At 40.5% G+C, this 25,169-nt stretch overlaps 2 protein-coding genes across 3 annotated transcripts in view; one reads left to right on the top strand and one right to left on the bottom strand.

Annotated features, from left to right (window-relative positions):
- The window catches only part of LOC119896031 (Down syndrome cell adhesion molecule-like protein 1 homolog), a 51,708-nt gene extending 48,322 nt beyond the window's left edge, over nucleotides 1-3,386 (top strand). For both annotated transcript variants that reach the window (XM_038709503.1, XM_038709502.1), the window contains exon 33: nucleotides 384-3,386. In XM_038709503.1, coding sequence (XP_038565431.1) covers nucleotides 384-817 — 434 coding nt within the window. In that variant the 3' untranslated portion in view covers nucleotides 818-3,386. The remainder of the gene's footprint in view (nucleotides 1-383) is intronic.
- Nucleotides 3,387-10,027: 6,641 nt separating this feature from the next.
- Nucleotides 10,028-21,701, bottom strand: arhgap35b (Rho GTPase activating protein 35b). The gene is made up of 7 exons (XM_038708208.1): nucleotides 20,164-21,701; nucleotides 14,378-18,286; nucleotides 13,951-14,092; nucleotides 13,491-13,568; nucleotides 13,170-13,301; nucleotides 12,842-12,947; nucleotides 10,028-12,712 (listed from the first exon to the last, which is right to left on the bottom strand). The coding sequence occupies exons 2-7, from the start codon at nucleotides 18,095-18,097 to the stop codon at nucleotides 12,301-12,303; spliced, it is 4,590 nt and encodes a 1,529-aa protein (XP_038564136.1). The 5' UTR covers nucleotides 18,098-18,286; nucleotides 20,164-21,701; the 3' UTR covers nucleotides 10,028-12,300.
- Between the last annotated feature and the right edge of the window lie 3,468 nt (nucleotides 21,702-25,169).

The following is a 25,169-nucleotide window of genomic DNA, read 5'->3' as shown; positions in this document are numbered from 1 at the left end:
AAAAGTGTTCATTAGATACTGATTCAAAAGATAAATAGGTATATCCCATTTAGATTCCGGGGAATGACACTGTCTCTATGAATGATCCACACTGAATCAAAAATATTTCATACCACTCAATAATTACCTGCAGACAGTTGCCTAGGATGACAAAAGATACACAAGTAAGCAAGGAGTCATGTTTCTTGGCCGACGTATCTAAGCAATCACTGCAAGGCTTTCTGGCCTCAATCAAAGTCATGTGTTATAATGTAGGAAGAAAATATGTATATATGTATCTGGAAGTAATTCATTTAAGCAGTTGAAATGACACAAAAGCCTTTTAAAATTAAAAATGTCCTCATTATATGGTCTGATCCTGACTCTTATCATGCCTCTCTCAGGTGAATTCTGCAACCTACCCCTCTACATGAAGACAGACCCATTCTTCCGCAAGCAAGGGGAGCTGCATGACCCTTGCCCAGCTGTGCCACCGCGGGAAGCCTCAATCCGCAGCCTGACGCAGCGGGCGTATCACACCCAGGGCCGTCACAAGACTCTAGACCCTGCCAAACAGCAGGCGCTGACACTGGGCCATTCTGGCCTGGGCAGCTTGGGTGCGAGCTTGGGCACTGCCACCTTGCCCCAAAGGACTCTCACCATGCCCAGCTCCAACACTGCAGCAACAGCTTCCACTTCCAGCACGAGCAGCAACCCCACCAACAGTAACAAGGTGGGGGGCTCTAGAGACTCGCTGCTAGAGAGCAGCTCCTCTGCACTGGGGAGATTGCAGAAACAGAGTGTTGGGGCATACTCCAAGTCATACACGTTGGTGTAGTCCACTCTCTTGCACAGACATGCATTGCTGTCCCACTCCTCTGCCAGCCCCACTCTGGCATTCTTCAGCCTGGGCGAGAATGGGTATGCAACCATCTTTCTTTAAACCCGACTAATGGTGAACTGCCCAGCGGTCGGTCTAATTTTCCTCGGGATAGGGGTTCTCCCAGACAGAGACCCAGCTAACCCTACTTTTCATGTTCACCTGGGACTCTACAAGAATTACTAACTCCAACTAACAGTTCCAGCCGGCTGGTGCTCAGCTCCACTCAATTCTCGCAGGAGTTGCGCAGCAAAAAAACAGGAAGCGATTCTGTGGTCATCTGGAAATAGTGACTATAATTGAGGAGTTAAAAGCTCTGTGTTTATGATGATGAAGACTACGATAGCCAGTATGAAGCTGTGTGGCCATCCTGTCTCTCATATGCACACACACATACTGTCCTCCATAGTTTGAGTATTATTGTGAATTTGCAGGACTTCCAGTTAAGTTCCCCTAGTCTTACTGTATCTTTCACCTTATATGTGTCTCTTAAGTCCCAAATAGCTATTGGCAGATTTTCTCTAAATGGTGATTCCAAAAGAAATTATTCAGGTTCACTTCCAAGAAGGATAACATTACTATCACATTAATCTTCTCCACACATCTCTCTCCAGCTAAACAGTGTCTAACTTTTTAATCAAATCATGACAACCCAAATGAACCAGCTATAATTTCTCACATTACAAATAGAGAATATTTGGTATTATAAAGAATTTACATATATATTTCTATGTAGGTATATTATTGACATTTTAGTGAAATTATGACAAAGTATAAATTGTATATACTACAATAGTGTAGTAGTATATACAGCAATTTAATGTTAATGTCAAATTTAAGAACGAGACAATCGCTCAATCATGAAATTTTAAAAATAGAAATTTAAAAAAGGTTGGACTAAAGAAAGAAAAAGTTTAGTATATATACGGGATATTCTGTATGTTTCTGTATGTAGACCGACTAAGAGAAGAGTGTTTCACTCCTGTATGGACCGAGAGTGGCCCTTTCCAAGATCCATGTTGAGATGGGAAAAGCAAGATAGGCTACTTAGTTTTAGATCAGATCCTGAGAAGGAAAGCTCACTGGGTGAACAGATAATAACCTCCCTGGTTTGCTTTGCTGAGTGTGTTCGGTGGAAACAAGCATGGCAGAAAGCTTTCTGTATGTTAGTCTGCTCATGAGGATGTAGGCTTTGTGTCTCTAACAAGCTTGTCGTGAGCCTGAGCGGCTGGTAAATACAACTATAAGGATCCACAAATACGTTTTACTTTGGGAGGAGAACTGCAGACTTGAGATATGACACAGAATTAAGGCTTCTGTACAGTAACACATCCTACCAACCTCTCAGCCAGCCTTTGTGTCACTCCGCCGACCTTTGCTCTTCAAAAAAATAGATAACTAGCTGATGGAATCCCAGTCATGATGTGAATGAAGTAAAATTATATAATGTTGAGCGATGTTATATGTCAGGGAGTTCAGTTTTGAAAATTATATAATGTTCACTCAATTGATATCTTTGTTGTTGCCCTGTCTGAAGTACTGTATATGTTCCACTTTCTTTATCCCACCCCCCTCATTTGTTCTAATGTTCATTCACACCAGAACCTACTGGAATGACTTTTTGAAGCATCTCCATGATAGTGTTTTGTGGTTTATATTTATTTATCCATCTTCTTTGTTCATTTGTTTGTTTGTTTGGGGAAGGGGGTATCTGTTGACTTTGATTTATAATATTCATTTTAATTTGTTTGGGGTTTTGTCAAGATTTTGGTTCCAGGGGCCAAACTGTACTAAAGTATGTGGCCTGTGTCTAAAACCAGTTCAGCCAAGTGAAATCAGGGACTCGTAGCTCTTTTGGTCACACAAACTACTGTTGTGTATATAGTGGACGGGAGTCGGTCTGTAAACCTGAAGCATTCGGACTCCCATCCTTTCCCCCTGTTCAGATAAATTAAAGTAAAAAGTCACCACCCTAAACATTCTAAATCCATCATCCCCACCTTTATCAGTGTTGTTTATAGATTAAGTCTTGTACATAAAACACAGTTTTGTATGAAGAGCTATTTTCGTCAGAATAAATCAGGGGACACATCAGGGTTGAATGCCCCAATTTCAAAATTGAAATAGTATCAAAAATAAAATATTTTACTTCTGAAATGGGCAAAAAAAAAACATGTTTCTTTCCCTTTATGTTTTTGATACTAATTTGTTGAATTTTTATTCTTTTTTAAAGGTCGTTTGATGTTGTCATTTGTCCTATTTACTTTTTTATTATCATTATTTTGTATTTTGTTCATCCTCAAAAAATCATTGCATGCTTGCTAAAAGGGAAAAATTGAAGGAAAAAATGTATGAAAATCAAAAACAAACAAAAAAAACAAAAAAAAACTAAAAATGTTGAGGGTATCCCAAACATTTGTTTGAGTTGCTTGTTATGGCAATTGCTTGTGTTCAAAAGTACATTTTCTATGAAAAGAAAGCAAAAACTAAAAAGTTCATTCTAACACCTTGTGCAATAAAGCTATCTTTCATACGTCACGGTTTCTGTCATTCTCAAGAGGTTTGTTTGCATATCATCTGGAAATGTTTGAATTGACATACACATTGAATTAACAGATAAACAGCCAGCATGAAACACATCACTGGACCAATCTGTCATGGCTTGACAAAAAAAGTCTAAATGTAAAAATGCAGTATAAAAATACAAAGAAAGTATTTGGAGTTTGTTATTCAGTTTGTACTATTGTAATAAAATATACTTAGAATGAAAATACAAATATTTATCCAGTATGAAATTGGCCAAACCACTGTGAAAATGAGAATCTAATGAAAGAATATACTATGTGAATTTAACAATGTATAGGTGAGTGAAAGGGAAAGTCCAGTGATTTAGTTTTCTACTTTCATAAAGTTTGAGGGCCTATGAGAGAAAAGAGAATGGTCGAAATTAAAGCAGCAGAGACAGATATCCTGACGTGCAGTCTCTAATCAAACCTCCAAAACACTGGATCCAGTTTGTAATACAGACTTTGTTATTAATTGGAAGCCAAAACTACAAAATCTTCAGGGTTATTTTCTCAGACTTGACAAAATTCCTCCAGAGCCACAGAAGTCATGATAACATGTTTTCTGGGGCAGCAACTGCAGAATACTTCTCATGACATGTAAATGAACTTAATGTGTAAAATTGGTGGATTGCCCCTTTAAAAGTAGAGTAAATATGTCTAAAAATGGCCATACACACTGTATATACAGAACAATGTGTATTTATTGTGTTTAAGATCATAATGTGTAAAAGTCAGAAAAGGTTCATGCTTTAGATTACAGTGTATAGCATTCCCGATACACAGTATAATTAGGTGTACCAGTGGAGTGCGTACCAGTACATACACATAGGTACAAAGGGACAATATGTGAAGCAATCTGAGAACTTTGGAGAATGTATACTGGTATTTTTAATAAACAGGACCTATTCTATTATAACATAGCACAGTATGACCTACTGAGCAACATAGATAGACGTTTTGGGGGAAGAAGATGAAGAAGGCATACTTTATTAATTTTAAAAGGGGATATTCAATGTGTTTTTACTTTGTTGTATTACTATACACACACACACAGTTCTGAAATACACACACATGCACAAACAAGACCTGTACACATGTAATAAGACATGAAGAGATGTTTGGAGTTCAGGGTTTTGTTCAAGGGCACCTTCAGCAGTGCCCAGCAGGTGAATTGGCACCGGTCCACACGTATATCTGGTCCAAGATCGGGTAATTGAAGATGGGAAAAGGAGTTCTGTAGCACTTTATATACAATCCCCTACAAAAGTATTGGAACGGTAAGGCAAATTCCTTTGTTTTTGTTGTTCACTGAAGACATTTGGGTTTAAGATCAAAAGATGAGTATGAGACAAGAGTTCAGAATTTCAGCTTTTATTTCCTGGTATTCACATCTAGATGTGTTAAACAACTCAGGACATACCACCCTTTGTATTAGACCACAGCATTCTTAGGTGAGAAAAAGTAATGGAACAACTAATCTTAAAGTAAATAACATTTAATATTTGGTGGCATAACCCTTGGTTTCAGTAACTGCCTCAAGCCTGCGACCCATCGACATCACCAAACTGTTGAATTCTTCATTTGTGATGCTATTGCTATTAAAAAGCATTTCCCCTGGATGAAAGAAGCCATACAATCAATGAAGAGAAACTGTCGCAAGGTGGAACGTCTATGGAAAACATCGAAACTTGAGGTCCATAGACTACACCTCAGGGACCAAATCGCTTCACTAAATGAGTTGCTGAAGAACACAAAAACCCAGTACTTCTCCCACCTAATAGCGACAAATAAGAAAACCCCCAAAATATTGTTTGACACCATTCACGCTGTTGTTTCCCCATCTATCCCTGAAGCTGCTGTATTTTGTAAAACTGACAGTAATGAGTTTCTGAATTTCTTTGTAAATAGGATTGCAGATATCAGGGCAAATGTCTCCCAAACTCTTTCCAATCCTGCTCTCAGTGACCCACCCCCCTCTTATTCATGGTGCTCTTTTAACCCAGTGTCACTGCATGACATCAAATGCGTGCTGGAAAAACTGAAACCTTCCTCCTGTTCTTTGGATGTCCTCCCTAAAAGCTTTTGATTCAATTGGCCCTAGCATTGTGAACATGCTTAACATCTCACTTCAAACTGGCATGGTCCCTATTTCCTTTAAGCATGCAATCATTGAACCAGTACTTAAAAATCTAACCTGGACCCATCAGACCCTAAGAACTATAGGCCCATTTCTAAACTCTCGTTCGTGTCACAAATTCTTGAAAAAATAGTAGCATTCCAACTGACTACCTTCCTTGAGACCCATGAATTGTTTGACAAATTTCAGTCTGGGTTCCACAAAAAACACTCTACCGAAACCTCTTTACTTAAAATCTCCAGCGATATTATGATGGCCACTGATTCTGGAAAATGCATAGTCTTGGTCCTATTAGACCTTTCCTCAGCTTTTGATACTATCGATCACAATATCATGCTAAAAAGACTTCACGAGCTGGCAGGCATGTCTGGAACTGTCTTAAAATGGTTTTCATCTTATCTGTCTGGCAGAAGTTTTAGTGTTCTTGCAAACAGGTTCATGTTGGATAAAGCAGTGTTGTCATATGGGGTACCCCAAGGGTATTATTTCTCCTGTACATTCTCCCTCTTGGACAAATTATAAATTATTTATCTTACCACCTTTATGCGGATGATATTCAGTTGTACTGCTCATTTAAGGCCACAGATCTCCATAAATTATCCGCCCTAGCAAACTGTTTGAGCAAGATCAGGCACTGGCTGAATGAGAATGCTTTGCAACTGAACACAGATAAGACAGAGACATTAATTATTGCTCCTGATAGCATTACCCCTTTGATCAAGCAGTATTTGGGTGACCTGGGCTCGTCTGTGAAACCGAGCCTTAGGAACCTAGGTGTTGTCTTTGATTCAGCAATGTCCCTAGCGCATCACTCCAACCAACTAATTAAAAACTGCTTCTTCCAACTACGGAACATATCCAAACTAAGATCGCTGGTGTCAAAGATAGAATTAAAGATGATTATTCATGCCTACATATCCTCCCGTTTAGATTATTGTAATAGTCTTTTTACATGCTTGAGTAATAAAGAACTCACTCGCTGCCAGTTCATTTTAGAATTCATTTTAAAATCTTGGTCCTTACTTTTAGAGCGTTACATGGTCAAACTCCCTCTTACATCTCCGACTTGTTACAGCAACATACTCCCTGTAACCTAAGGTCATTAGGTCAGAGGCTGTTAGTAGTTCCCCATACTCACTTTAAGACCAGAGGAGACCAGTCTTTTCAAGCAGCTGCACCCAGGTTGTGGAATGCACTCCCAAGTTCGTTACGCACCTTAAACTGTGTTGTTTCTTTTAAAAAGCAGCTGAAGACTCTGTTATTCAAACAGGCGTTTGCTAAACATTAAGCTTGGTTTTAAAGTTGTCTGTCATATGTCAATGTGTTTCCGGTGTTTAGTTAGAACTGTATTTTGTTGTTTTATTGTGAAGCACCTTGTGATTTTATCTGTGAAAAGTGCTATATAAATAAATTTTACTTACTTACTTATTCCAGGCTTTTACCGCAGCTTCTTTCAGTTCTTGTTTGTTTCGGGGTGTTTCTCCCTTCAGTCTCCTCTTAAGGAGATGAAATGCAGCTCTATTGGGTTAAGGTCAGGTGATTGACTTGGCCAGTCTAAAACCTTCCACTTTTTCCCCCCGATGAAGTCCTTTGTTTTGCTGGCAGTGTGCTTTGGGTCATTGTCCTCCCCATTAATTTCAATGCAGCTCTCTGTAAATTGGTGGACAAAATGTTTATGTACACTTCTGAATTCATTCTGCTGCTACCATCATCAGTTAAATCATCAATAAATATTCATGAGCCTGAGCTTGTATGCTTCAGATCATAAGCAGTTCCTTTCTTTCTCCACACTTTGGCCTTTCCATCACTTTGCTAGAGATAAGTCTTGGTCTAATCAGTCCATAAGATTGTGCTCCAGAACTTTTGCGGCTCATCTCTGTACTTCTTTGCAAATTTCAATCTGACCTTCCGATTCTTCCTGCTGATGAGTGGTTTGCATCTTGTGGTGTGGCCTCTATATTTCTGCTCTCTGAGTCTTCTTCCAACAGTGGATTGTGATACCTTCACCCCTGCACTGTGGAGGTCGTTTGTGATGTCACTTACTGATGTTTTGGGGGTTTTCTTCACAGCTCTCATGATATTTCTGTCATCAACTACTGTTGTTTCTCTTGGCCAACCTGTCTGACGTCTGTTGCTCAATACACCAGTAGTTTCTCTCTTTTTCAGGACATTCTAAATTGTTGTGCTTGCTGTGTCCAATGTTTGTCCAATGGCTCTCGTCGATTTTCCTTCTTTTCTCAGCTTGACAATGGCTTGCTTTTCTCCCATAAACAGCTCTCTGGTCTTCATGTTGGTTTATCCTCTTTAACAGGAAATGCAGTCCTTATAGGTTTGAACCAAGGATGAAAACTTAGACTAGTCATGCAGAGCTATTTAATGTTTGGACAATCAACCTAAAAGGCAACACCTGGGCAACAACAAACATCTGTCAGTCACATGTTCCAATAGTTTTGCTCACTTGAAAAATGGGTGGGTTCAAACAAAGGGTGGTATGTCTTGAGTTGTTTAACACATCTAGATGTGAATACCAGGAAATAAAAGCTGAAATTCTGAACTCTTGTCTCATACTCATGTGTCTTAAACCCAAATGTCTTCAGTGAACAACAAAAACAAAGGAATTTGCCTTACTGTTCTAATATTTTTGAAGGGGACTGTATCTTGTGCAATTTATTTCAAAATTACCATAACTTACATATACTGGACGGTTACAGACATCAAAAAGGGGATAGGAAAACTACATTTCTCCTTGTTTACGTTCTGGGAACGTACAAACTATGTCACTATCTATGTCTAGATAGTGCTTTAGAAAACAAACTGAGGGAAAGAGTCCAGGGCCTATAACCTGTATGTTACCGTGTATTTTGTGCATTTGACCTACTTATAGGGTACAACATTGTACATGCAGGGGAGAAGCCTGAGGTTTATGTGTATTGGGGAAGAGTTGTGCTAATTGTAGACTGAGGGGTTCAGTTGTGATAGCCTGTCTCAGCTTGTGCTCAGTGCTACAGTGTTTATAAAGTCAGGCTAGAGCGTTCCCTATAACAATTGTATATTTTATACAAAATCACTTATAGAAACACTGAATTGAATTCACATCAAACAATCACATAAATTATATAAACTAATTCCAGAACCACATTCCTCTGAATGGCCTTATTTGCAGAAAATCAACAATGTACAAAAGAAACATTTTATTTTTATTTGAATCAATACGTGGAAGTGGGTGATACAAGGAATTAATCAAATGTGCTATTTCATGCGTAAAAATATGCAGAAAATATTTCAAGACTGGTAAAAAGTAGCACAGCATGTGTCAACAATGTGAGCATAGATAAGTAAAGCACCTCGACAGCGAATGGCAGCAGCTCTGATTGTGTTAAGACACATCTTTTGTTAAGATGGTGGAGATGCACTGTAGTTGTATCCTCCTTCAATCACCACCATAGGTGTAAGTTGTCTAACATTTGCGGCACCAGATTTCTATTTGACCCCAGTGACCGCATCTGAGCACAGAGCAGACAACTTGTAAAAGCAAAGCCAAATAATCACAGCGCTGCATCTGCAATCTGAAATGTTAGGAGCGGACAGGAAGAGACAATAAGGACCATATAAAGCCATATAACGTTTTAATCAAACGACACACAATAATTCTTGGTGACTTGTGAGGAATGAGATGTGACATGAAAACACCCACTTCTTAGCTCTACAGTTATCCAGCCACAAGATGGCGTCCTAACATTATAATGTCAAAACCCTTTTAACATTGGTCAACAGATACTGTGAGGAAAGTATTTTGCCAGAAGAGTGCAGTCGCTCATGACGGATATGCTGTGAATAATTTATGTTTTTCAGAGTCACCTGCACCAGTGCCTAAATTTTACAGCTTCTAGTTACTACTAGAGCTTCAGCATGAGGTGTGTAGAATTAAGCCTGTTTATTAGAAGACTGCTGCATGGAAAGCAGAGTTAAAAAATGAGCTTTATACAGATTCAGCCTTATCCTTGGGGAGCAGCAGCTATATATTCGTGCCTCACTGTGTTTGATTATCATTTGTCAATCAGGAAAATAATTTAAACCACCCTCCACTATTCCACAATTAAACATGTGGATGATAATAACAGCCTGTCTAATATTTTGTCAGATGACAGCAGGGTGAGATGGGGTTTTTTCAAAAGCCTGTGGAGGGCCTTCCCCTCGATTTTCACATAATAGTGAAAATTGTAACCAACAAAATTATATGCTTGATTTTCCTGATTGCCTGGGCTCCATTGTTGTGACAATATTAATCTAACTGTTATTGCACGGTTTTGTAAATTATAATCACACAATGCAGTTTTAACAATCGAGTTCCAATCTCATTTTCAAATTGAGGTTCACAAATTGTGACATTAATGATGGAGGTACCCCTCAAATTGTAAAAAACTTAATGAAAGACACAAACACATGCACCACAAGAAAGCAGAGGACAATTTTACAAGATTTAATTTATTAACTATTATACAGTTCACATAAGGCCTTCATCTTCAAACACTATTCTCAGTCAGACAAATTCCATGGTTTGCTCTTGGTGCACAGTACACAGACTTTCACGTTTCAGCTATTTCATTTCAGTATTTGTTTTGTTCTTATACTAATTTCATGTTTTAAAACAGAAAGAGGCTTTCATCCTTTTCCCTTGGTGTTTTTTTAAATCATGCACTAAACTTAAGTGGCCTTGAACCATTCACAAAATTGTAAAAATGGACTTTCAATAATTGAAATACACACTAGAAATGTTTTCTACCATTGACTAAAGGGTGGTGTTCCCCAACATACAAATAAACAACCATTATAGAGTAGTACGCACTCACTTTTTCATTGAACGGCAGATGTGCCAAGGTTGTGTCAGAAGTCAAGTGATGCAGTAAGATTATATACTCCCAGGAATTGTGTTATAGTGGGACAGTTGGCTTGGCTGGTTCTGTGCCAGTCTTAATGTTACAGCTTTAAGCCCTCAGTTTAGTCTGATGAACACATAAAATGACTGACTTCCAACTGCATTGCGAGTCCACAAGTACCAGTAAGTGATGATCCCAAATACTGCTACAACCAATGATCCAACTAGTCTGGTCATAGTTGCAACCAAGAACCATAACAGAGCCAAAAATACCCAGAACTTATATGTCTGGCAGTCCATTTTTACTTGTTCCCATTGAAAAGAGAATGCTTCCTCTCAAAAGTTTAATGGTTAGACTTCATGGTCTTCATTAACAGCGATACCACTGAAAATGTGCTGCTTGTTTTCCATGAAAAGGGAGGACAATATGCCAGCACAAAACTAATTCACTAGAGCAGGTAAACGGCCGGTGGTCCTTCTTGAACATCTCCCATCCACAAATATGTAACTTCTTCCGGTCATTGTATTGTATAGCAGGACTAGCAGTAACAGTGTGTTGAGAATATGTAACTTCTGAGTTAAAGGCCCTTAATATTAGATGAATACAAAGAGCCGGGTTTGATAGACCACAGCAACACATACAGCAGCCTATCGTGTTTCAAGCGTTTGGTTTCCATGGACACCAGATGGCAATGTAGAGTTGGGTTATGGTATGACTAGGTTACACATTCAATAATGGCAACATTTTTCCTTCACTTGACTGATAGCAGACAAAGTCTTCTCCGATATTATAATGGTGTAATTAAACCAAAATTCCCTAAACATCCACTCTGATCAACCAACAGCTAGAAGTCAAACTCTAAAGGAAAACTATTTTTTCACATGGCTGGATGAATGAGGAATATAAGGAGATTCAGATTTCCCATCAGCCTAAAATGGGACCTCTGGATCAAAAACAAGTTTTTACAAAAGGATCTTGTTTCACAAGCCTGCACTGATGCCACAAACAAACAATATGGACAAATAATCACTGTGGCATTTCTTCAAATTTAACACTACACTACCAAAAAGTGCTTCAGATACGTTTGTGGATACAAAAACAAGTTTGATGTAAACAAAGTTTGATCTGCCAGAGCTCTGTAGAGACAATGGGTATGGCTGTTTGAGCTGTGAAAATTAAAAACACACAAAACACAGTATGTCAAGAAAACCCTTTTGAGGGAAAAACAACAGTGATCATTAAAGTGCATCCCTGGATGTGTAACCTCCCCCTTCCTTCCCTCCCCTCCCCATGCTGACCCCTCAAGTAGAGCAGATGAGAGAAGCCCCAAAGGTAGACAGAGGAACCTCTTCTATACGGAGCAAACTGCTGCCCAAAGGACCAACAGATGAACAGTCTAAAAATCCAGTGGCAGTACTTTCATGAGGAAAAAAAAAACCAAACATTTTTACACCGATAAAAACGTGGTGGCCACAAATCAACTCTTCCAGCTTGGCATGGAGGTTTTTATTTCTTGGTAGTGTAGGATATGTGGTGGCTGTTGACAGAAGAGAGGCTTGCTGTGACACAAACCTCTGTCCTCCACTTCTGACCTGATGTCAAATTCCAGGCGATCAGGGGCTCAGAGGGCAGAGGAAGTGTAACGGATAACGGTATCTGCCCTGATGCACACAAGTATGGATACAAATGGCAGGTTAGGGAAGTTTCTCAGTCACTTTCTATGACTTCTCTTCAAAAATGTTGTCGATGATCAAAGATGTGTGTGCAAGTGCACGTTTTTTTGTTGTTGATGTTGTTGTTGCTGTGTGAGTTGGTAATAAGGTCCAGCATCATCATGGGCACACGTGGTTTCACTGTCACTCACAGTGTCTCTTGTTCGGCAGGGGAATGGTGGGAGTGAGGGTGCTGGTGGAGGGGAGGGAGCAGAGACTGCAGGGGAGACTGGGGGGTGGTGGGCGGGGACTGCTGCAGTGGGCTGAAGTGTGTGGTGGTATGGGGAGGAGAGGAGCGGTAACAAGAGTAGGCAGAGCTCCCACTGAGAGTGGTGGTGGGTGAGGCAGGGAGGCCTGCTAGGCCAGTGGGCGAGTCGAGAAGGGGCTGGTTGTAAAAGAAGAATGGACACTGGTGGATGAAGGTCTCGATGATTGTCTGGTAAGTGCGTGTGGCAGTAAGGGCATCCATAGTGGTGAAGTCTGGCCTCATGAGGGTGGGCCAGAAACAGATGGACAAGTTTTCACTGGTCATCAAGTTCAACCTGTTCAGCTGGCTCACCCTGCGGAAAACATACAAATAGACACATTTATTCATTCTCATCATACTGTGCAGGGAAAACAGATGGGTGTCTACCACAGAAGGCCAACAAAGCCATGAAAGTGATTTAAACAGTAGACAGGGAACTTACTTGTGTAAGTGGCTCACTACGTATTTGAAGACATCATAATTCTCCCTGGGGAACCTCCTCAGGACATCCTTCATGGTATATAGCCTCTGTTCTCTGTCATTGATTTCTGTACACACACAGAGAAGATACCATTAAAACTGAAACCTCATCATTACACAGAGTAGTTTGAAACTAAAATGTCTCATGAAAATGATTCTCGTCAACACTAAAACATCGAAAACAGAGCAAAGGAGGTCTGCCAAATCCATCCCTACCCTCTTCCCTCCTAAAAAAAATACTCTTTTTATGTTCTAGTGAAGACCCTCCCAGCCCAGCAGTGTTTGCTTACTGAAAGCATCCAATAGGTCCACCTGCAGAGCACAAGGCACCAGGGGTTCAGGCAGCTCAGAGAAGAAGCTTTTGAGGCCTCCAGCCACAGTGTTTATGGAGAAGTCTTTCTCCACTAGGTCTAATCCGTGGTCTACACAAGCAGAGAGAGAGAGTTAAAGGGATCACAGAAAATAAGCCCATCAGTAGTAGCTGTCATCAGGATCGAACAATCAGTTGCATGTCACTTTCCTTTGGTAATTTTCTGTTTTCTGTTTGGATTAGGCAGCCCTATAATTACATGTCAAACAGCTGGTTTAAACAAGTCTGATGAGCAACTCACCCTGTTCAAACTGCCTCTGCATGCTTTCCATCTCTGACTTGTTGCCGCTTACGCGGTACAAACCCTCTGTATTCAGGCCTGAGGAAAAAGAGCGCAGCAGAGAAAAGGGGGAAGACGTGGGGGGGCACAGTGGGAAACAAGCAAAGCACAAACACATTAGCTCCATTGCAAACAGACATGACAATACAGATACTGGCAGTTTCCAGAAGAGTACTTAACTGAATGAACCCTTGTTTCTCTCATCATATTGTGGTCATGAACAGGTGCACAGGTTTAGGAGATCTAACAATGAGCATGTTTGGGTACTAATCAATAACATTAATTTCATAAAAAAATATATAGCTATATTGAAGAATAAAACCTGATTAATGACCATAGTCATTATTTCTCAGAATGAAAATTAAAATCCAACTGTGCATAAATCACATGCACAACATGGTTAAAAGACAAAACAACTTACCTGTTGTCTCAATAAAGCGGACACACTTCTCAATGAAGAGTGGAATAGGTCTGTCTGGGGATACCACACTCACTAGGGGGACCCCAAAGTAATTGCTCTCCGGGGGCTTGGGAATAGCTGGACGGGGCTTTGGTCTTGTTTTCTGTGAAGAAAGAAAGACAAAGTCTCAAAAGGGGACAGTTATGCTGAGTGGCACTCATTGGATACTAACAAAATGCATTTTTTCCTAACAACAACCTCAATATAGTTGATACTATCTGTGGTAGCACTATTATACCTATAGAAATGATTGTAGTTTTTTATAAGGGCAGTATCTGAGAAAACATTTAAAACGTAATTAATTAATTAATTGACAACTATTTCTGTATGAGATTATGTAAATGGAAATGAGCTAATTTTTCTGTATTAAAACAGATGTAATACACACCTTGGCTGTTCGTCGCAGGCTCTTCAGAATGTTCCTCTTTTTCGGGTCTTCACTCTCCTCATTAACAAGACTTTCCCCTTTCAGGGTCCCAAAGTCATCTTCCTTGGACTTTGGAAGAGCTCCCATTTCATCATCGCTGCCTATGAAACTGGTGCGAAAGCTGCTGAATTTGCCAAGCCGCTTGGAGCGGTCACGGTAAAGACGAGGCTTCACCCCCGCTGCTGAGAACTTTCTCCTTCGCTCCAGAGAACTGCTGTCTGCTTCGCTGTCTGAGCCATTTCCATTGGAGTGCATCCTGTTGGAGTTGCGGATGGTGATGATTTTTCCTTGTGTGCTGTCATGTGGCACTGAGTAGATGATCTCTTCATTGCTAGGGCGGGGTTTTGAAACAGCGTCAATGGGTTCGGCATAGTCTGAGGGATCATAGCCCACATCCCCACCGGGAACCCAGGTAACAGCGGAGGGTAGGGAGCGACGATGACCTAGTGTATCGATGTATGGGTTACGGCTCATTTTCCGGAAGTCAAATGTGACACCTGGTTTAACTCTCACTGGGGGCGGTACTTTGTTGTTGAGTTTGTTCTCAAAGTCTCGGATATCAGAGATGACAGAGATGTCACTGGAATCTAAGTCAGGCAGGTTGAAGCCCCCACTATGAGAAGTAAGTGTGCCATCATAGTATGGTGGCGAAGGCTCTACGTCATCCTCTGAATCCAGAAACATGGTGACAGGACTGGGAGAACTGCAGCGTGGGGAGTACACATTTTCATTGGTGCATGCTTCAGCAACATTATCGTACATGTGTGTGGCCTCCACAATGTTGCGTTTCTCTACCACCTCCATCAGAAAAGTATGGAACATTTCTATCCTGTGCAGGCCTCCTACCACGCCCCCGGATCCACAAACCACACTATTGAAACGACCCTCAATCTCATGGGCTAGCTCCTCCCCCTGGATGAGCTGTTCACAGGCATAGTCACTGTCAGTGAGCTCTGCCTGGCTATCTCCCACTGCCAACAGCTGAACTGGGATGATGTCCTGGACCTCACACAAGAAGGCACAGAGGGTCTCCAGGGAGGCTTTTCGGGAGACTGAGTACACAGCAATGTAGCCGTGTACTAGCCTGCTCTTCCGCAAAGTGAAGGAGGCATGGTATGAGAGCAGAGAGAGTTCTATAGCCAGTTTATGTCCACCAATTGTCTGCTCCAACAAAACAGAGGTGCCACTATTAGACATGGGCCTGCAGTGTTGACGCATTAGGAACGGGGACAGGAGCTGCTCAATGTCATAGGAGTCTCCACACATTAAGCACATGACAATGCGAAGGTCTGCTTCTGGGGCCGGCTGATGAGGAGAATCTCTAAGACCTGGAGGCTCAGGGAGGAGGGGTGGGGAGCTGCTACTAAAGGATGTGCTCCTTCTAATATCCAGAAGGCCCCTCAGCACCTGGTTGATTTGAGTCTCATTGACATTATGGCCATAACCCACACCAGGGGAGGCAGGGTCTAAAAAGCTACACTGCAGTCTCCTTGCAACCTGCTGTCCCTGTGTTATTAGGTTTAAGGCAGTTTCTCCACCTATATCCACATATGATCCTACACCTCTTTTAGTGACTAAAAGCAGTGATGTTTGCAGCTGTGCTAGCTGGCTATCCCTTCGACCTAGAGTTGATTCTCTGAGTCTCTCAAGGCTTTCAACCACATAGGAGAGGGACTCTTTTGAATTATACAGACACAGACATCCGTGAGGGGTGAAAGTGGGGGTGTGGAAGGAGTTTACCGGCAGACGTACATTTCCCTCAATAGGCCGCAGTGTCAGTTCATACATCTTCCCGTCTAACACATACCAGTCATCATTTGTGCAGAGAGCCCTAATCTCATTGGCAAATTCTCTGGCCAGTCCATCCTTTCCTAGAATGACAAGATTAATTCTGTCAGCCTTGGTGTCCCCAAAATGAGCTTTCATATCCAAAAATGGGTAGCATGTGGGGAAACGTGAAGCTAAGAGTTGTTCAATCTTAGAGTCTCCACAGTGAGGGCTGCTGGGGCAGGTCTCCTTGGTAGGGTGATAAACAAAGTGGATATGCTTCAATACAAGAGCATCTCTTTCAGCTGGAAGCTTCTGTAGTGCTTTAAACCTTTGTTCTTCCCCCAAAACCTCCTGAATTGCCCCCATTTTCTCCTTACTTGGCTTGGCATCCACCTCAAGCTCATAAAAAAGCTCAGAGTACTCCAGTAAGAGCTCCTGAAAGTCTTCTTTAGCACGGTCAATCATCTCCTTCTGATGGCGGTTGTACAGGTCCAAGTACTCTGGCTCCTCAAGCCACTGGTAGAATTCTTCATTCATGATAAAGCTGCGGGCTTCCTCCCAAGGTTTACCAGGTGTGACAAAGGGAGAAGAAGATAACTTCTGTTTAAACTCCAGCCTCATCTCTGCCCGTCTGCATTCATTACGCAGATGTTCCAGGTGGGCATTAAATAATTCCTCTGCTTCAGCAGTCTCAAGTAGGTCTGAAGGGATTCGCTCATCTTCCATGTTATCAATATGAGATGTATCCTCCCATGGTGAGTCCTCCAGAACAACAAACCAGTGGGCAAAGTGCTGCTTGGACTCTAGGACCTTCTGTACACCAGACCAGCTCAGTTGGTCTATCTCATCCAGGTCAGGCACCAAAGAACTAAGTGCTAAAGGAAGAGTGCTCAAGTATATTTTGCGACGCCTCTCAATATGTTCCTGCTTCAGACGGTAGACATGCTGTTGAAAAAGCTTCTTGCATTTAGCTGTTCCCTCCAAGAAGACATATTCTTTGTACTCTGGGGAGGTGTTCATGCGTCGACTTGTGTTTATCCAGTTCTCATTGTGATTCTTTACTATACGATTGATGAGCCATTCATAGCGATCCTTGGCAGAAGCTATTTGCTGGCTCTGGAGCTTTAGGGCTTCGAAGTAAGGAATGATCTTGGGCTTGCCCCTGCTCTTATCAATAAGTTGGACCAAAGTGAGGAAGGCAAGGTCCACATTTATATTTGAGCGAGCAGATGTCTCAACTACTGGTAGACTCTTTTTTGTGATAGCAAAGGTATGTGCATCTTTGATGTAGCGTTCAACTCCTTCATCACATTTGGTGAGTACCAGCACAATGGGCTTCTTAGTCTTGCTAAGCTGACCATACAGATTTGTGACAAATTTGAGCTGGTCATCAAAGTTGCGGTTCATGCCCCGGCTGACATCAACACAAAGCAGGAAGCCATCAACCTGCAGCTTGCCCTCTGGCATTTGTTTTTGCTCAAAGTCTTGCTCCAGGCCCAGCTGATCTGTACAGAAGTACATCAGCTTCTCTGCTGAAGCCAACTTGGTTGCCGCTGCCCGTTTGATATAGGGCTGCATAGCAGTGCTACGGTGTGGCTGAAATGTTTGGTCATCAATGAATTCAGTTTGCTCCACAACATGCATCCTGCACTCAGGCCCCTCCTCCAGAACCCGGGATACTTCCCCCCAAAACAGAAAGTGATCATTATTAACCACTCGGCCCCCAAAGTCACTGGTGCTCAACACCGATGTGTGGTCCAGGTAGAAGTCATCAGCACTAGGCCGGACATACCTATTACACAAGCAGGACTTTCCAACCCCACATTGCCCCTTCTCTTTCTCTGTTCCTGACAAACCCACCACAATGAGATTGTAAATTGGTGATCGGGCATCTTGCTTTTTCGCCATCATAGTCTGCTGACGCTCATCCTGCCATAAACAGGCACTGTATAAAGGAGTTCACTTGAATTTTTGTCCATAAAGTTGCTGATCCACAGAGATCAGATTTCACTTTCTTCTGCTGGGCTTCAATTTTAATAAATAGCAGTGCAGTGATATGAGCAGATGGTTCTTTCATTCATTCCTGATAAGAATCAGATCCTGTCAAAAAAAACAAAAAAAACAACAAAGACATCAGGCAAAGTGGGCAAACAACAAAAACACATTTTTTGGGGGGGGGGGGGGGGGGGGGGACGACTATTTGGACAACCACCAATAGGGCAAATGTCAGACACTTAACCCTAGGACATATTACGCATGATGAAAAATTATGTAATGGACTTGTTATTGACAGTATTTTGCTTAGAAAATGTTCAACAAAGACTTCAACTTGCATAAAGCCTCTTTGTATTTCTATCCTTCTTAATAATTTAGTGATCTCTAATGATATGGGAATGTGAGAATGTCAGGAGGCACATTTTATTACATATTGTTCCCTTTTCCTTTGTATATCACTTACCACAACTTATATCACAACCGATATTGGCTCTATATTGACTAGTTATTAGGCTCTAATTACTGCCCATTATCAAGACTACGGTCATTTTCATGTATCAAGTTTGATCATTTGTTAAAAGCAATTAATAGTAATGTGTGAAATCAGTGCTTTAATAGTATTACTGTACACACCAAGTTATTATCAAACACTGCCATAGTTTTCGGCATTACATTGAGCCACCAGTAAAAACACAATGAAGACAGTGTTACAGGACCTGTAATGCCAACCAGTCACCATACAGACAGGGGTTCAATAGTTAAATTAATGTGCTGATTATTTTCTCAAATAACCTTTTAAATGTCAAAAAAGACTTGCACATAACATTTTTCTTAAGCCCAAGGCGACATCTTCAAATATCCTGTTCACTCAAACCAACAGTCCAAAAAAGTCCAAGCAAAGTAGCTATTCTATTTACTGTCAACCAAGATACCAGGAATTATTCACATGTGAGAAGCTCTACCAGCTTCTGGCAATTTTACTTTAATATAACTTCACTTTAGATATTACTTCGACTATAAAATGGTTTGATTTATGGAAGACATTAATATTACATCAACTGACTAATTGATTAATCATCTAGTTTTAGCTCTCTCCTGCTCATCTCAGATAAATTCCAGTTATATCAAACCAAGTTCAAAATGATTACATTAATCCTATGAGAAAACATGTTGGAAGTGGTGCTCTTTAAAGGACAATGTCATCTTATCAGTGAGTGGGGTGACAAGTATGACAATGACTGTGTTGTGGGCACAACAGGTTTTTAATCTAAACTAAACAGCAGCTATCAGACTGATCTCCCAAAACAAAACAGTGAATGAATGAATAACTTGCTCACCCCATTAAGACACTTAATGTTAAGACTGAGTGATCCATGATAATAGAACTGATGCAATGCCGATACAACATTCAGCTCATAATTTCAATAAAGGGGCATATGACAAGCTGCAGAATTGTACACGTCATGACAAAAAAGAGGAACTATGAAATAAATAACCTGTCACATGAAGTGGCCATGCATTAGAAACAATCAGCTCAGGCAGGGTCAAAAGCAACCATGGGCAGTCCACAGGGCTCAGCTGAGCTAGGCCTGATACACAATTGAACAGACAAGTTCTTAGGAAATAAATAACAACCAAACTACTCTGTCTAGCAGCCTGAAAATACAGTTTACTAAAGCCCACCTTCGAGCAATTCCATTTACATAACATCCTTACTTAGATAAGATTTAGTAAAGTTATATGTTTTGCAAAGGATTAACAGTTAACATGGGCTTTAGGGTGCACAGAGAGGGGTTGACCACGCCAGGCCTTCTGCCTACATAATGAAATTGCAGAACGAAATCTGGGATAGCCTACCTTCTCCACACCGACAGACAACGTTTAAAGCGAACGTATTTACCCAGCTGTCTAGGGTGTAGCAGTCAACAGCTTCACTGGGAAATAGCCCATAAAGACGAGGAGAGAGCATGTTGGGTACATACCATCGCAGTTCTCCCTTTCTCCTCTTGCATCTGTCAGGCCAGCGCTTGCCGCAGCCTTCGTCGCCTGATGTGCACAAGCATAAAGCCGCAGAATACACGGTGGGTCGTCTCAATTCACAGATATTGATAATACTCTGTTACAACTTGTGTGCGATGGGGTAATTTGATTTAAATATCCAGTGCCCATTCCTGGATTCTATCGTTTAGCATCAGTTTTCGCTTCAATTAAACACGGGAAAGGGGAGAATAAAAATCCCAAATGATAGCACGATCCAATTTTGTTCTTGCAAGGGATTTTCCTCACGGGAAATTCAGGCGTATTAAAATCTGCTTAGCCGTCTTCTTCTCTGTCCACCACGTTGCTTTTTCAATAATTATTCTGCCCATTGTTGTGCCCACATAATGCTGGGCCGGTCGCGCACACGAGACAACGGTGAGTTTGTTGCAATCGCCGTAGTGTTTCGTCCGAAATATGCTTCTACTGCAACACAATTTGTTCGTGTCCTGATCAATTCATGAGCAGACTGCGTGTGTGAAAGTGGTATTTCTGCCAGCTTTCCGATAATGGCGGCGGCCCTCCTCCCCGGACCTGGTTCTCCTCTTCTTTTCTTTGGGAAAAGGGAGCTGCAGAGACAGAAGCAGCGGAGAGACTCACCCAGCGGCGCCCTCACACAACTGCAGCAGGTCGGCTCTCTGCTGCTAGCTCACCAGTATACTGGGCTCGTTACTCCAAAGTAATCGATTTCTCAGCATTCAGCCCATTTTTTCAAAAGTATTGCCACAAACAAACCAACGAATGTTCCCCCGGAGATCATATTTGTTCATGACTACACAAACTCTGTTTGATGTAGGGGTTAAACGAAATTTAAGTGAAGATTTGTGGCTTGATGTGACTTGTATTTAACCATGCATATAACGTTATACAGACATACATGTTTTTAACAACTAAGTTAACTTAGCTAACGTTAGCAAGTGAATGATTTCATCTTAACGTTAAGTAATGCGAATGTTACTGTACTACGTAAAGTGTGATAAAATACATTTAATAATTTAACTGAAATTGGAAAAGACGACATTTAAACTTTGCTCTGATAATTCGCGATAATTTAGAGTATTTGATGACAAACGTTACGCTAACGACTTGTTCATGTAGTAACAGCTAACATTATGTCAGTTGGCCACAAAAGGTCGTTGAGCAACAGTTATTTTAAACAACCCTAACTTATACCTAGGTTACTGAGTAATTTTAGCAGTCAACAAACTCTGTGCCTGTCACCTAAGTTAGCAACAGCAAGGATTAAAATGTATAAATTACAACTAACATTTATACAGTGGGATATGTAATTAAGTTTAGTAGTGCAAGAAGTAATGTTACTCAGATCATTAAATTAAAAATACTCCGTTAAGTTACAATGTCCTGCATTGAATCAAACTAATACATAAGTATTATCAGCTGAATTAGTTTTCAAAGTAAAAGTACTCATTTTTCAGAAGCTGTTAAAGGTGAAACTACTTTTACTTGCTTTACAGTCTGTAGTGTTGACCAGTCTTCCCAGTCTAGGGGCATGGCCCTTTCTCATAGGTTGTGTCAGAGGGGTTGTGAGATGAATAATGGGAGAGGAAATAAGAAAAAATAACTATATTCTGATACACAAATCTGTTTTTTTTTTTATCATTTGACCTCTTTGGGCCTTGAGCAGTTATTGCAATGATGTGAATAACTACGTGAGAATTTTGATGGGGAAATGTCTCTCCCTTTGGTAGAACTGCTAACAACTTAAAGGCATCTGAAATATGACAAGGAGGAGCCACAACTAGACATGATTTTTTTGTAAGTGGGCATAAGCCAAAAAGGTTAAGAACTTCTGGTTTAATGTTTAACAATGCATTGTAACTTATGAGCTTTCATGTGTTCTTTTAATGTAACATTTTAATCTGAAATGTAACTAAGTTGTTGTGATATAAATATAGTGCAGTAAAAAGTACAATATTTTGCTCTAAATTGAGTATGAGTGTAAAGTAGTATAAAATGGAAACATGCAAAATTGGCGTTAATTACAGTACTTAAAGTGTAAGTAAATGTAGTTACATTCCAGCACTGGTAAAGACCATAAACAGTAAACTCTACATAAATAGACAAACAGAGGGAAATGAGACTACAGCACACACATGGACCTTGAGAAGCCCTAGAGTTTCCCAAAGGTCCAAAGCAAGAAAAGGAATATCACTTCAGTAGAAACTGTATTTCAAAACGACTAAAACAAAGTGTATTGGAGGCAGCCACATATAGTCTAATATATTCATAAGTTGGCCTGTACAAGTTCACAGTACAGTACACTACCATTCAGCCCTTCCACCTTTAACAGAGTCTGGCATCACTCATGAGTAGCATATCTGATTACTTTGGCAAACCATTAACTTTAGCATTACTGCCTCCTAGTGGATTTATAGGCTATAAACTACCTGAAATTTTCAGTCACTTTTGTAATGATGGCTTAATGCTGTCACAGTGTTTTTTACTTTCTATAAAGATTTCAAGCTTTTTTTCTAGAAAGTACCATTGCTGTGCTGCAATTTTATTCGCCTGGATTCAGAAGCTCCCATTGGGAGTGCATTTAGTCTAGGCTGCTGGGAAAAGAAAGTCAGCCTGGCAATGGATAGTATAGTCTACGAGCTTCACCATCGGCTGTACAAGTAACTGAAACTGTGGCCACCACCAGCCAGCTGCTGAAGAGGGATATGGGAGAGTGTGTCCACTGTTCAACATCCGTGAGGCTGTTCATGCACTCTGATTATTAAGACCAGGTATGTGTTTATGCCGTGTTACAGATATACATGTACCTTATATTTGTATGGATGCATCTGTGTATATTTTTCTGATGTGCAAGATACATACAATTTTCTTGTCATGCTTGTACTGTATTGTAGTTAAATTCATTAAAACATTTGTGCTTGATGGTTGTGGAAGAAATACTGAGATCCTTTCCTTTATTAAAGTAGAAATGGCACACTGTAAAATGCTATTACGAGGGAAATCAGGCATGCAAATAGGCATTCTGTCATGGGTTTTTAGAATCATCCTGATAAAAGTTTTAGACAATGGAGATTTTCGTCTGTTTGTGACACTAGATGAGTGAGGCAGTCATCAAATTCATTAGGATTCATCTTCTGGGAATCAAATTTAATGGCAATCCATCCCTTTCAAAATAAGGCACCAGGTCAATGTAATTGATATTGCTACCACTAGGCAGAGCCCTAAGCCTTCCAATAATTCACAACATCAAGAGGAGTAGATCTAGTGATAAACTCATGTATGTTATTGTCCCAGTGATCATTCAAAGTTTGTTGCATTATTGATTTGAAAACTCAACCTCATGTTGACTGTTGTTTATTAAGAGAAGGCTGAGAAGATTTAAGATTAATACATTCTCAGTAGATATCTTTCCTGCAACATATACACATGTGTTTCCTTGTTGATACATGTTGTTTTGTTTTACACCTTGATCGAGTTATAAAGTAGCTGTTGTGGTGTAACAGGGATCTGGGGGGTGAGAGGCGGTAGAGGTGAGTACGGGGTGAAAGGGACAGCAGATGGGTGCTGAGGGAGCTCAGCACAAATGCTGGCGTCTCTACCAAGGGTGTACTGAACAGTAAGGAAAGCAATAGGTAACCCAAACAACCCAACTTCATAATTCCCATTGAAGCATGAATAATGCAACATAACAGGTCAAAGATGGAAAGGAAAGAAGACAGTAAGAGACCATTTGATGAAGTAAAAGTTAGCATGAGGAGTTTTGATTGGCTAGATATGTGCTACAGATTATAGTTAATACTCACTATCTTTTATTCTTTCACATAAAATTTGACTGTCTCTGTGTGTGTGTGTGTGTGTGTGTGTGTGTGTGTGTGTGTGTGTGTGTGTGTGTGTATGTGTGTGTCAAAGAGAGAGAAAATTGGAAGAAAGAGAACAGCCCATTTTCCATCCCGCCCAAATAAGTCATCATTTCTCTGTGAATCACTGTTACACTGAATCGGAAAACCTTAGCAAATTAAATACAAAATGGGAGAGAACGATTCATACATCTCAGAGTCAAACACTGTACATACAGTATGATAGGATTCCCTGGGTTTCTTCCAATATGTCGAAAGTTTAAAAATTAGTTTTTGAGTTTTTAATGTAATTATCTGAAATTGAAGTCAGGCAGAGGGTTAAATTAAACCTTACAGTCTTTTGGTTTTGAATTTGACAGAAGTGGATGTAGTGACAGTTGAGGTGGGCAGTAAGTGGGTGTACTCCTGAGAGGAAGTTGGTTTAAATCAATCATCTCAGCGGTCCTACCATGCATATTTTAATAGCAGTTACACTTTTGGCAAGTGTTAGATTACAGTTGAAAACGTTGGGTTATCAGAAGTTTAAACTAATGGAGGAAGGACAGCATTTAAAGCAGGCAGATGTACACATGCAGGAGATAGAACAAACTTTTAGAAAAAGGTATAGTTCACATCAGAGCTGAGCTCAAACAAATGGTCATAAAGGAAGACGCTGAACATCAGGAAATAGCTAAGAAGGAAATCCTTCTTACAGGAACTGCTAACAAAGTATGGAACACTTACTGAAAAGACTCAAATAACACAGAGGGATACCTCATGAGTTCAGGAGGTGAAGATGCACTCCACAGTGGAACCGTGGTTTATTTCTGATTGACTCTACTGTAAGTTTGTGCCAGATGTTTTTATCTGTAATGTGTGCAGAGTAGTGAAACCAGATGTGATAGGAGAGTGCCTTCATGTTTACACATGCTATATCTTAGATGTCCTTCAAAGGTATGTCATAAAATGCTGCCAGCAATCTGTACAACAAACTGTATCTGCTGTATATTCTGTCTGAGATGCCTGTGAATGGTTTTGAAATACTTTTCTAATGATTCCAAAAGAGTAAACAGGAATTACAAAATACCCAAACATACCTAATTGTGTGTTTTTGAACAGGAACTGAGGTTTGTTTT

This window comes from Micropterus salmoides, unplaced genomic scaffold (assembly GCF_014851395.1).
Source record: "Micropterus salmoides isolate LMB-PRFRI ecotype aquatic unplaced genomic scaffold, ASM1485139v1 Ms_hic_scaffold_9, whole genome shotgun sequence".
Classification (NCBI taxonomy): domain Eukaryota; kingdom Metazoa; phylum Chordata; class Actinopteri; order Centrarchiformes; family Centrarchidae; genus Micropterus; species Micropterus salmoides.
Note: the sequence above shows the minus strand (reverse complement) of the source record. Positions and strands in the feature narration are given on the sequence as shown.

Bases quoted from the DNA above. Each gene is read 5' to 3' on its own strand.
- arhgap35b (XM_038708208.1), bottom strand. From the start codon at position 18,097: ATGATGGCGAAAAAGCAAGATGCCCGATCACCAATTTACAATCTCATT. The intron at 13,569-13,950 runs GTAAGTTGTTTT...CTTTTTCCTCAG, and splicing joins CCGCTTTATTGAGACAACAG to GCCTGAATACAGAGGGTTTG. The intron at 13,302-13,490 runs GTGAGTTGCTCA...CTGCTTGTGTAG, and splicing joins GCAGAGGCAGTTTGAACAGG to ACCACGGATTAGACCTAGTG.